This window comes from Hemiscyllium ocellatum, chromosome 48, assembly GCF_020745735.1.
Source record: "Hemiscyllium ocellatum isolate sHemOce1 chromosome 48, sHemOce1.pat.X.cur, whole genome shotgun sequence".
NCBI classification, from domain to species: domain Eukaryota; kingdom Metazoa; phylum Chordata; class Chondrichthyes; order Orectolobiformes; family Hemiscylliidae; genus Hemiscyllium; species Hemiscyllium ocellatum.
The window spans coordinates 12,001,668-12,013,862 of NC_083448.1; the positions used below are offsets into that span (position 1 = coordinate 12,001,668).

A 12,195-nucleotide genomic window follows, 5' to 3' on the forward strand; every position below is an offset into this window, starting at 1 on the left:
AGCTGTCAAAGTTTTTTAAAATCATAGATTGTGAACTGGCATGTCAATGCTGAATTCCTCCCAGCACCTTTTGGAAAGTCATTGCTGAGTCTGATAAGTAAAAGATGAACAATTTCTCAAGAGAAATCTATTTAAAATGTCAAGAGATAGATACTTTCAAAGTGGAGTAACAGGTAGATAGGATCGTGAAGAAGGCATTTAGTAGGATTGCCTTTTTTGGTCAGTGCACTGAGTATTGGAGTTGAGAGGTTCTGATGTGTTTGTACAGGACATTGGTTAGGTCAGTTTTGGAATACTGTGTACAATTCTGGTCTACCTGCTACAGGAAGGATTTGTAAAACTTGAAAGGGTTCAGAAAAGATTTACAATACTGTTGCCAGGGTTGGAGGGTTTGAGCTATACAGAGAGGCTGAATAGGCTGGGGTTGTTTTCCCTGGACCGTTGGAGGCTGAGGGACGACTTCAATGGGTTTTGCAAAATCATAAGGGGCATGGATAGGGTAAATAGACAAGGTCTTTTCCCTGGAGTGGGGGAGCCCAAAAATAGAGGGCATTGGTTGAAGGTGAGAGGGAAAAGATTTAAAAGGGACCCAAGGGACAATGTTTTTACGTAGAGGGTGATTCCTGTGTGCAATTTGCTGCCAGAGGAAGTAGTGGAGGCTAGTACAATGACAACATTTAAAAGGCATCTGGATCGGGATATGTATAGGAAGGGTTTAGAGGGATTTAAGCCAAATGCTGGCAAATGGGAATAGATTAATTTGAGATATCTGTTTGGCATGGGCGAATTGGACTTAAGTGCCTGTTTCCGTGCTGTACGTCTCCATGACTCTCTTATAAATGATGGAGTTTTGTTATTCCAACGAATAGAAAGTGCACCACCCTGCAACCTGAGGGCAAGTTCTCGAACAGGCTACATTTGGAGCTTATAGCCCTGGAAAATTCTTTTTGTATCCTGATACGGAAATCACAGAGGGCTATCATCTCTTTAATGATGAGCTCCCAATGTTTTCTGCTGCCTGGGATTTCGGTGAATGACTCACTTGCTGGTTTGCTAATTTAATCTCCTTCCTGATTTATGTTGGCTGTTGAGTTGGAAAAATCTATGCCAAGTATTTTTTCCCTCTCTTTTCAGACGTGTGTATGGATGGGGGGGGGGGGCTTTAATTTCCTTCCTTGTTTATGACCAAAAAGTACAGCTGGCAAACCCAGTCAGCCGACTCAGCACAGCAGCAGGCAGACAGAGAGTGCAGGGGACATTTCGAAGCGATCATTGAGCAGCATCAAAGAGGGGAAGTTCAGTGATTGCCCGGGAACACTGTGCTGCAAACTCCATCCAAACTCATTGCAAAAAACTTTCCGCACTATTCAAGAGTGTTTTTTTTTATTGCACTACTCAAAAGAGTTTTATTACCGCAGATTAATCGTGTTCACAGACGAAGATTAACCCTTCAGCAACTGAATTTTTTTTGAGATAAAAAGGACACACAACGTGGCAAGAATTTGACAAAACTTTTGATTTTCAAACACAGCCGATTGGTGTCTGTATGGGCGAATCTGCCTGTCTCTGGTTTGGGAGTCTCGGTGCCGGCTTCTGACTGGACCTGTCCCGGTACCCACTGCCTTGCTGCCAGAAGGCAGTGGAACTCACAGCACAGTTTTTGTCAACCTCTCTCAACCATTTGCAGGTCTGCACAGTCGGATCCACACCAAGCCAGCATGAACGGTGCTGTTCGAGTCCTCACACTCCTTCTCGCTTTGAGTAACGCTGGGTTCACTCAATCCCTGCTCGTCCATCTTAGCCCTGAGGATTCTCAACTCCAGGACAGATCGGGACAGGGAAATGAGAAAACACCAGGCGCTGGGCTGGGTCCTGATATGAGCCCTCCTGAAGGAACAGTGAATCGTGCAGAGTCCACCGGATCATTAAGAACAATGGTCGCTGAGCAGTCTTCCAAAGAAACACCTCCTGGTAAGTGTCAAACTTTAGTCCAAGCAAGATGGAAAGAGCACAGATGGACCTGACTTGGTCGAGTGATTGGAGAAAGTGAGGACTGCAGATGCTGGAGATCAGAGCTGAAAATGTGTTGCTGGAGAAGTGCAGCAGGTCAGGCAGCATCCAAGGAGCAGGAGAATGGCATTCCTGAAGAAGGGCTCATGCCCGAAACGTCGATTCTCCTGCTCCTTGGATGCTGCCTGACCTGCTTGGTCGAGTGATTGGTAACATTACCGGGATGCCCCATACAAAGACACACATTCTAAATGTGAATAAATAAGACCACTATGTCCTGGGATGATATTTGAATTGTCTGTCTTCCAGATTGCTTTTAATGCTGCTCCAGTCATCTTTTCTGTGTGCAGTGGCATCAGAAAAAACAACCAACATTATCAAAGACGCACCCCAGTTTTAATCTCTTCATTGTCAGTTGGACAGAAGATCTCACAGTTCAAAAAAGGAAAGGATCACAGAATCCCGACAGTGTGGAAGCAGGCCATTCAAGTCCATACTGACCCTTGTTTGTGCAACACAAGTAACATCATGCCCATCTTGTGTTGCTGCAGTTAAAATGCATATTCAGGTTGTAATCCATACTCTATTCTCTTGTGGAATATATTCATCACCCACACCCAGTTGCCCTTGAGAAGGTGGTGGTGAACTGCCTTCTTGAACCACTGCAATCCGTATGTTGTATATTAGGGAGGGAATTCCAGAAATTTGATCCAGCGAACTGAAGGAATGGCGAGTGGAAGGGATCATTCAGGTGGTAGTATTCCCATGTATCTGCTTGAATGGATTTGATTTATGACTGTCACATTTACTGAGGTATAGTGAAAAGGGTTGCCTTACGTGCTTTACAGGCAGATCGTCCTATACAAGTCCATCAGGGTAACAGAACAGAGTGCAGGACACACTGTTACAGCTGCCAAGAAGTGCAGAGAGAGTTCAACATTAGGGGCAGCATGGTAGATCAGTGATTAGCACTGTGGCCTCACACTGCCAGAGACCTTGACTTGATTCCACCCTCCGGTGATTGTCTGTGTGGAAATTGCACATTCTCCCTGTGTCTGTGTGGGTTTCCTCTGGGTGATCTGGTTTCTTTCCACAGTCCAAAGATGTGCAGGTTTGCTGGATTCATTGTGCTGAATTCCCCATAACGTCCAGGGGTGTGCAGGCAAGGTGGATTAGCTATGGGAAATGCGGGTTTACAGGGATAGGGTAGGGGAGTTGAGTCTGGGTGGGATGCTGCCCGGAGGATCAGTATGTAGGTGTTTTTAGACTGTTGGATCTTCTGCTCGATGGAAAACAGTGGAAGAGAGGATAACTGGGATGGGTCTTCGATTATATTGATTGTTTTCCTGATGCGGCAGGTAGGATAGATGAAGTCAAAAGATAGGAGGCTTGTTTGCGTGATGAACTGGGCTGTATTCACAACTCTCTGTAGTTTCTTGTAGAGTTGGAAAGAACAGTTGCCACACCATACTGCAATGCATCCAGACATGATGCTTTCTATGCGTCTGTAAAAATTTTTATGAGTCTTTCTGGACATGTTGAATTTCCTCAGTTTCCTGAGGAATTAGAGACATTGCTGTACTTTCTGGACCTTAGGGTCAATACGGGTGGACCAGGACAGATTGTTGGTACTCGTCACTCCTAGCAATTTGATGTTCGTGACCATCTCCATCTCACTAATATGATGCAGACAGGGGTGTGCCCTCCACTCTACCACCTGAAGTCAATTGCCACCTTCTTCATTTTGCTGATGTTGAAGGAGAGATTGTTGTCTTTACAACATGCTGTTAAGCTCTCTATCTCCTTCCTGTACTCCTCCTTTGATCTCAGCATAGCATGAAGTGATAGACAAAGCTAGCCACCTCACAACCAGTAGATTAGATCTAAGCTCTACTGTCCTGCTACATCCTGATGAGATCAAACCTACAATGACGGTGTCACCAGCAAACTCGTGAATAGAGTTGGTGCAGCATTTAGCAACTGTCGTATTCATATAAGGATTATAGTAGGGGGCTCAGCATGCAGTCTTGAGGATTGTCATGGAGGAGCTGATGTCAACTATCTTTACTGACTGTGGTCTGTTGCTCAGGAAGTTGAGAATCCAGTTGAAGATTGGGGAGCAGTGAGTTTAGAGGTGAGTTTGTTCGGAATTATGGTGTTGAAGGTGGAGCTGTAATCAATAAGTAGGAGCCTGACATATGTATGCTTGTTGTTCAGATAGATGTTCCAAATATGAGTGTAGGGTCCAGGAGATGGCATCAACTGCCATGGATCTGTTGCAGTAGCAGGCAAGTTGTAGGGAATCAAGGCAATCATATGGCAATCAAGCCATAACCAATCTCTCAAAGCACTTCATAATTATGAAAGTCAGAGCCATTGGGCAGTTGTCATTGAGGCAAGCTGCGTGATTTTTTCTTTGGCACTGGTATGATGGTGGCCTTTTCGAAGCAGCTGGGAACTTCAGATCATGGAAAGGAGAGGTTAAAGATGTCTGTGAATACTCCTGCCAGCTGGACCACACAGGAACTGAGTGCATGTCCGGGACTCTATTTGGGCTTGTTGTGTTCCTTGGATTCAACCTTAAGAAGGCCTATCTAACATCTGTGGCACTGACTGAGGGTAGAAGTACATCCAAAGCTGATGGGACAGGTGATATCATTTCGGTTCAAAGCAAACATAGAAGGCATTGAGCTTATCAGGTAGGGATGTGCAGCTGCCCGCAGTTCTGTTTGACTTTTTATCACATTTGACTTTTGCCATAAATGATAGCTATCCAGTCTGGGCCTCAAGCTTATTTTGGTATTACCTCTTGGCGTTCCCAATGGCCTTGCAAAGGCTGTACATGGATTTCCTGCAAAGGTCAGGATCGCCTGACATGAACGTCTCAGACTTGGACTAAGTAAGGAGTGGATCTTCTGGTTCATTCATGGTATCTAGTTGGAGTGGTCATGGGTTTGGAAAGTGCTATCTAATGATCTTTGGCAAATTTCTGTAGTGCATCTTGTAAATAGTCCATACTGCTGCTTGTGAGCTGCGGTGGTGGAAGGAGTGCATATTTGTCGATGTGGTGCCAATCAAACAGGCTGGATTGTTTTGAGCTTGTTGAGTGTTGTTGGAGTTGCACTCATGCAGGCAAGTCAAATTCCATCACACCTGATGTCTTATAGATAGTGGACAGATTTTGGCGAGTCAGGAGTCCTGTTCCTCACTGACAGATTCCTTGCCTCTGACCTGTTCTTTTAGCCTTTTAACTTATGTGATGAGTCCACTTCACTTTCTGGTCAATGGTATAACCCGCTGAATGTTGATTATCGAGGAGTCCATGATGGTAACACCATTGACTGTCAAGGTGTGGTGGTTAGGTTGTCTCTTGTTGAAGATGATCATTGCCTGGCATTTGTGTGGCGCAAAAGGTACTTGCCACTTTTCAGACTCAGTCTAGATAATGTAGAGTAACTTCTGGAACAAAATTCCTCATTGCTGGAATGCTGTCAGGCCCATAGTTTTGCACTATCCAGTGCCTCCAACTCCAATTGGAGTGAATCACATTGGCTAAAGACAAGCATCTGTGACACTGGGGTCCTCTGGAGGTGGCTGAGATGACCATCCGCTCAGCACTTCTGTCATATCTTTTGCATTCACATGCTGGACATTCTCATTATTGAGGATGGAGGTATGTGTGGAGTTTCCCCCTCCGCTGAGTTGTTTCATTGTCCACTATTATTCACATCAGGATGTAGCAGGACAGCAGAGCTTAGATCTAGTCCACTGGTTGTGAGGTGGCTAGCTTTGTCTTTCACTTCGTGCTATGCTGTTTGACATGTAAGTAGTCCTGTTTTGTAACTTCACCAGTTTGACACCTCATTTTCAAGTGTGCCTCGTGCTCCTCCTGGCATGTCCTCCTGCACTCTTCATTAAAACAGGGCTGAACCCCTGGCATGATGGTCATGGGAGAGTGGGAGATATTCTGGAACTTAAGGTTGCAGTTTGTGGTGGAATACAATTCTGTTGTTGTTCGATAGCCCACAGTCCCTCATAGAAAACTCAGCTTCAGTGGCTCGATCTGTTCAAAGTCTGTCCTATTCAACACAGTGGCAGTGCCATGTGAGGTATTCTCAATTTGAAAGCAGGTGTTCCTCTCCACAACGACTGTGAGGTGGTAACTCCTACTGATGCTGTTATGGACAGATGCATCTGTAGCCAGCAGACTGGTGAGAATGAGGTCAACTATATTTTTCTCTCTTGTTAGTTCCCTCAGCACTTGTCGCAGACCTGGTTGAACAGCAATGTCCTTTAAGATCTGACCATTTTAATTAGGAGAGCAGGAGTCAAACCACTTTTGGTGGTGAAATCCCCAGCTCGTACCCTATCTAGATTTCCAAATTATAATCTCTCTCTCTCTCTCTATTTTTTAATGAGCAATTTTATTAGGACTTCATTCTCCTCCATTACCCTTGTCTGAAATAGGCCTGGAATTTAGGAATGAAGTGGGTTGGATTGGAATAAAAAACTATCATGACATCGAACAAGAACTTGTGTCTGGGATAGAAGCTGCATGAGACAGTCTTTTGGTTCATTTAAAGAAAACACATGTGTTGGAAAGAGATGGAATCAGTATTCTCCAAGGATGAAATGAAATGAGCTGAAGGATTTTCCTCATCCAAGCATCATGTAAAGTAGTACAATTTCTGAACAATGGGCTTGACAATTGATAATAGTTGGGGACAGATGCAGTGCATTTTAAAATGTGCTATGTATCTGAAATATGACAGGACATGGTCAGTACAGAGTGAGAAAAGTATCATGAATCCAAAATTATTTTTGTTTTATGGGAATCAACAATGAGTAAGCATCACTTTTTAAATGATTGGGAATTAATGTTAAAATTTACTTGCGTATTCATTGTACGATTCTGAAATGCTTGTTGCTCCTTGAGCTCCCTGAACATTCCAAGATATTTGGGACCAGATGTAATCACCTTTCATTTTTAAAAATGACCATTCTTTTGTGCAGCTCCCCATTGTTAGCTTCACATTTTGCTGTCCTTTTCATTTCCATACCTGTTGCAATAATGCTCTGAGGAAAATCAACTTATCTCGTGTCTCTCTCATTATTCCATCTTCCTTTATATTTCTTTGTTCAGTTCATATGCTCTTATATTTTCTCGAAGTATTCTTGCACTATTCTTTGGTTTAGCAAGTAACGTTTCCATTTAAGTTACTTTTCAGTCTTTTGCTCACCTCACTCTTTTTTTCTCCTCACACTTTTAATTACTTCTCTTGTTACTTCTGTTTCAACAGTGAGAACCAGGAAATTTATTGGCAAGACAAACGATCGCGAAAAATCTCTTCCACTAGTAAGAAAGAGACGTGAAGAATCAGACAGTCTGCCAATAGTGACAGCTGAGAAAATGACAAAACCAAGAGGAACACCCAAAAAAGCCAAGAAAGAAAAAAAGCCCAAGATCAAGACTCCAAAGCCTAAGAAAGAGAAAAAACCCAAAGAGAAACCTCCAAAACCCAAGAAAGAGCGAAAACCCAAAGACAAAAATTCAAAACCCAAGAAAGAGAAAAACCCCAAAGAAAAGCTGCCAAAATCTGAGAAAGCAAAGAAACCCAAGAAACCAGTTGAAAAACTTGAGCCCACAAAGGAACCTTTGCATGAAGAAGAAAAGCCTCAGCTACCTTCACAAGAACTGGAAGAAAAGCCTCAGCTACCTTCACAAGAAGAGGAAGAAAAGTCTCAGCCGCTGGAAGAACACCAGGGTATGTAAAAAAAGCTTTTGAACATTTATCTTCAGTCAGTTTATAACAAAGAAAGTTCCAATCCTGCTGAACAGTACAAATGCAACTATCTGTTTTGCTCTGATTCCATCTGTTTGACACCGACATAATCATTCATCACACTGGGCTATGAGACAGAAGACCATGACATAAATGGGCACAGTTATGCCATTTGGCCATCGGGTCTGCCCCACCATTTGATCACAGCTGCTGTGTTCCTCAAAACCATTCTCTCATCTTCTCCCTGTAACTCTCAAACCCCTTACCAATCGAGAATCTATCTATCTCTGTCTTAAATACATGCAATAGCTTGGCTTCCAGAGCCCTCTGTGGCAATGAGTTCCTTCGATTAACCACCATCTGGCTGAAGAAATTCTGCCTTACCTTTGTTATATTCTAAAGGGTTGTTCCTTCACTCTAAGGCTGTTTCGTCGGGTCCTGATCTCTCCCTGCTCGTGGAAACATCTTCTGCATGTCCACTCCATCCAAGCCTCTCAGTATCTTGTGAGTTTCAGGCTGATGCCTCCACATCCTTAAATTTCATCAAGTCCAGAATGAGAGTCCTCAATTGCTCCTCATATGACAAATCCTTCACCCCTGGAATCTTTGTTCTAAACATCCTCTGGATCCTCTCCAACACCAGCACATCCTTAGATATTGGGCCAAAAACTGCTCACAATATTACAAATGCCCAGTCTGCCCAGAGCCTTATGAAGCTTCAGCAGTACATTTGTGCCCTTGTATACCAGTGCTCTTGAAATAAATGCCAACATTGCATTTGCCTTCCTTACTGCCAACTAATCCTGCATGTTAACCTTCAGAGAATCTTGATCTTGAACTCACAAGTCCCCTTGTATTTCAGATTTTTGAAGCTTTCCCCCATTGAGAAAATAATCTATGCCTCTATTCTTCCTGCCAAAGTGCATAACCTCACACTTCCCCATGTTATATTCTAGCTTCCACTTTGCTGCCCATTCTCCGAGCTGGTCCAAGCACTTCTGTAGCCTCCCTGCTTCCTCAATACTACCTGCCCCTCTACCTGTCTTTGTGTCACCAGCAAGCATAGCAATAATGCCTTTAGTTCATTCATCCAGATCGTTAATGTGTAACAAGCATATCTGTGGTCCCAACAGTGACCCCTGTGGAACTTCACTAATCACCAACTGCCATCCTGAGAAAAACGCCTTCATCCCTACTCTCTGCCTTCATCCCAGTACTTTGCCCCAACACCATAGGCTCTTCTCATATTTAGCAGCCTCCTTTCCGACACCTTGACAAGGGCCTTCTGGAAATCCAAATGGATCAAGTCCAGTGGCTCTCCTTTGCCTAACTTGCTCATTACCTCCTCAAAGGATTCTAATAGATTATCAGTCGTGACATCCTCTTGACGAAGCCATGCTGATTCAGCCCTATTTTATCATGCGCTTCCAAGTATTCCGCAGTCCTATCCTTAATAACAGACTGTAAAATCTTACTAACGACCAAGGTCAGGCTAACTGGCCTGTAGCTTCCTTTCTTCTGCCTTCCTCCCTTCTTAAGTATGGGAGTTACATGAGACATTTTCTAGCTTCTGGGATTCTCCCTGTCTCCAGTGAATCCTCAAAGATCACCACCAATGCCTCAGCTGTCACTTTCAGAAGTCTGTGTGCAGTCCTTCTGGTCTGGGTAATTTTTACACCTTCAGACTTTTCAGCTTCCTCTCCACATTTTCCTTAGTGAAGTCACACTCACCTCTGCCCTGACTCTCTTGAAGTTCTGGAATACTACTAGTGTCTTCCACTGTGAAAACTGATGCAAAGTATCCATTCAGTTCTTCTGCCATATCTTTGTTTCCCCATTACTTCTTCTCCAGATTCAATTTCTTAGAGTCCAACATCCTTGCCTCTCTTTTACCTTTATATCTGAAAGAACTCTTGCAATCTACTCCCCCTAAATGCTTTTTGTTATCCTGTCTGGTTTTTAAAAGCTTCCCAATCCTCTGGCTTCCCACAAATTTTCGCCGCATTGCATGCTTTTTTCTTTTGCTTTTCTGCTGCCCTTGAGTTCCGTTACAAATTGATTTGCTCAATTGAAAATAAACTATTTATTTTCCCAATGAGTCTCATCCCATGTCTTACTATATTTTCTCTTGGTAACCAGCTGCCTTATTAGTGATGAAAAAAACTGTTAGTGAAAACTATGTGAATGCCACAGCAATCCCAAATAATCACTTGTCCATTCCTGTTCTTCATATCAACAACATTTTTGTGACTAATTAATGTCAAAAGACAGAACAGTCTATTTTGGAATTGATTTTTCTTTTGATTTCCAGTAAGAATAACCCAAACAACATAAAAGTTGGAAACTTGGAGGAGATATATAAGCTAGAATATAAGGAAAAATGATTTGCATTTATATCGTAACTTTTTACCACCTTAGGGCATCCCGATGTCACAAATGAAGCACTCTTGAAGCATGGTCACTGCTGTAATGTAAAACCATGCAGTCAGTCTGTACACAGCACAGTCTCATGAACAGTATTGTGATCATGGCCAAAGAATCTAAAATTATGTAGATTGACAGCTAAAAATCGGACAGGATCGTGGACAATTTATGAAATAATTTCTGTCTTACATCTGACAAAGAACGAGTACCAACCTATCCAAAACAGCTTAACTACAATTAAACAAGCTTATAGGAGAGCTTTTTGAAACTGCTAGAAGTTAAAAAGCTTTAATGCAGCTGGTTTACAGGATCCTGTAATATGATACTTTATCTGGCACAGTCGCAGCTTCCTGGAGTTTTCCCCTCTTTCACGGACCAAGCTATTCCCCACCCTCCTTTACTATATTGCACCACAAGGAATATCCCAACTTTGTAAAGACAAAAAAACTTTTTAGGAAATTTCCTTCTTTTCAATACTGCAGTAGTTCCAACATTTTTGTTCATGTCTTTGCTGCTTTGTTACTGTATGACAACAGAGAAGATCTGTTGCCTGCAAAGGGATTGCTTCTTTGGGTTGAATTTGAGAATGGGATGTTATAGGGTCCCAAGGAGACATACCATGATGTCATACTCTGTTGCTTTCATGTGCCCACAGATTGATCCTCAGGCCAGTCAAAAGTATAATCCTATTGCAGTAAATGAAACTGCTTCCAAAACTTGTGCAGAAAGTGCTTCAGCAGAAATAAGACACCTGACCTAGACAGACAAAACCAAAGTACTGTGGATCCTGGCAATCTGAAATGCAAACAGAAAATGATGGAAATGCTCAACAGCTCATACAGAATCTTTTGAGGGAGAAATGGAGTTATCATTTCAAGTCAATGATCTTTTGTTCAAGACGCTGGAAGTTAAATATGTAATGAGCTGGAGATTTTTCTTTTCAATATATTAAGAGTTGGAAACAAGTAGAGAGATTATATGGTTTTGCAAAGTAACAAATAGATAAATGATTGTTTCCCCTAGATTTTCTTGCCCTTCTCATTATTCACTTGTCTTTTCAAAGTTCACTGTGACTTAGCTTACAACTTAAAAAGACATACTAAGCCCGTAGCCAAAGATGAAAAAGCCAAGTTAGGAGGAGGCGATTGGCAGAAGAGTGGGAGCTCCAGTTTGTGGAATCATATTTGGGTAGTGCATAAGCCTTCAAAGGAATTCCAAATACTGACCGAGTGAACTCAGCCACATTGCTGCAGCAAAATAAAGAGCAACAGCTCAACATTCCATCAAAACGAAAAGTGGAAAGTTGCTTCAGGGAGGAGAAAGTGAGGACTGCAGATGCTGGAGATCAAAGTTGAGAATGTGGTGCTGGAAAAGCACAGCAGGTCAGGCAGCATCCGTTGAGCAGGAGAATCAACGTTTCGGGCAGGAGTCCTTCATCAGGAATGTTGCTTCAGTCTACCACAGCTGGAACCTACTTTCAGAGTAAGATTTGGAATACATGCTCTTATTGCTGAGCTCGACCATTATTTAATAGTGTTCACATGATGTGATACAGCATCTTCAGACCAGAATTTTTTTTTCATCTGATACTTTCACATAAAAATGAATTTGTGCCACTTGACGAATATAGTTGTCATTGGAAGTCCAAGCAGATCGGTCAAAGAAATATTTTGGTCACAGTCAATTCTTCACACAGAGCAGTGAAAATTCTCACCACCCGACTCATCCACTTCAGCAAGAGCCACAGCAATTTCAAAATCAGAATCTTTATCGAGAATATCCGATATCATGATAAAAATCTCTGGAATGAAGGATACATTAATGATTTATTTTATTGTGGATACTCGCCCACATAAGTAGTTGATAACTGAAATGTGAACACAAAGTCCTGAAGAAACTCTAGAGAGAGAGAGAGTCCAATGTGATTTTTCTTCTGAACTTCTGTATTGCAAAGAAGAGTAGTACTGGACTCAAAACA

At 42.5% G+C, this 12,195-nt stretch overlaps 1 protein-coding gene across 1 annotated transcript in view; it reads left to right on the plus strand.

Annotated features, from left to right (window-relative positions):
* The first annotated feature begins 1,212 nt into the window (after positions 1-1,212).
* The window catches only part of aebp1b (AE binding protein 1b), a 73,960-nt gene continuing 62,977 nt past the window's right edge, over positions 1,213-12,195 (plus strand). Inside the window, exons 1-2 of the mRNA XM_060856726.1 lie at positions 1,213-1,971; positions 7,311-7,775. Of these exons, the coding sequence (XP_060712709.1) occupies positions 1,719-1,971; positions 7,311-7,775 (718 nt within the window). The 5' untranslated portion in view covers positions 1,213-1,718. The remainder of the gene's footprint in view (positions 1,972-7,310; positions 7,776-12,195) is intronic.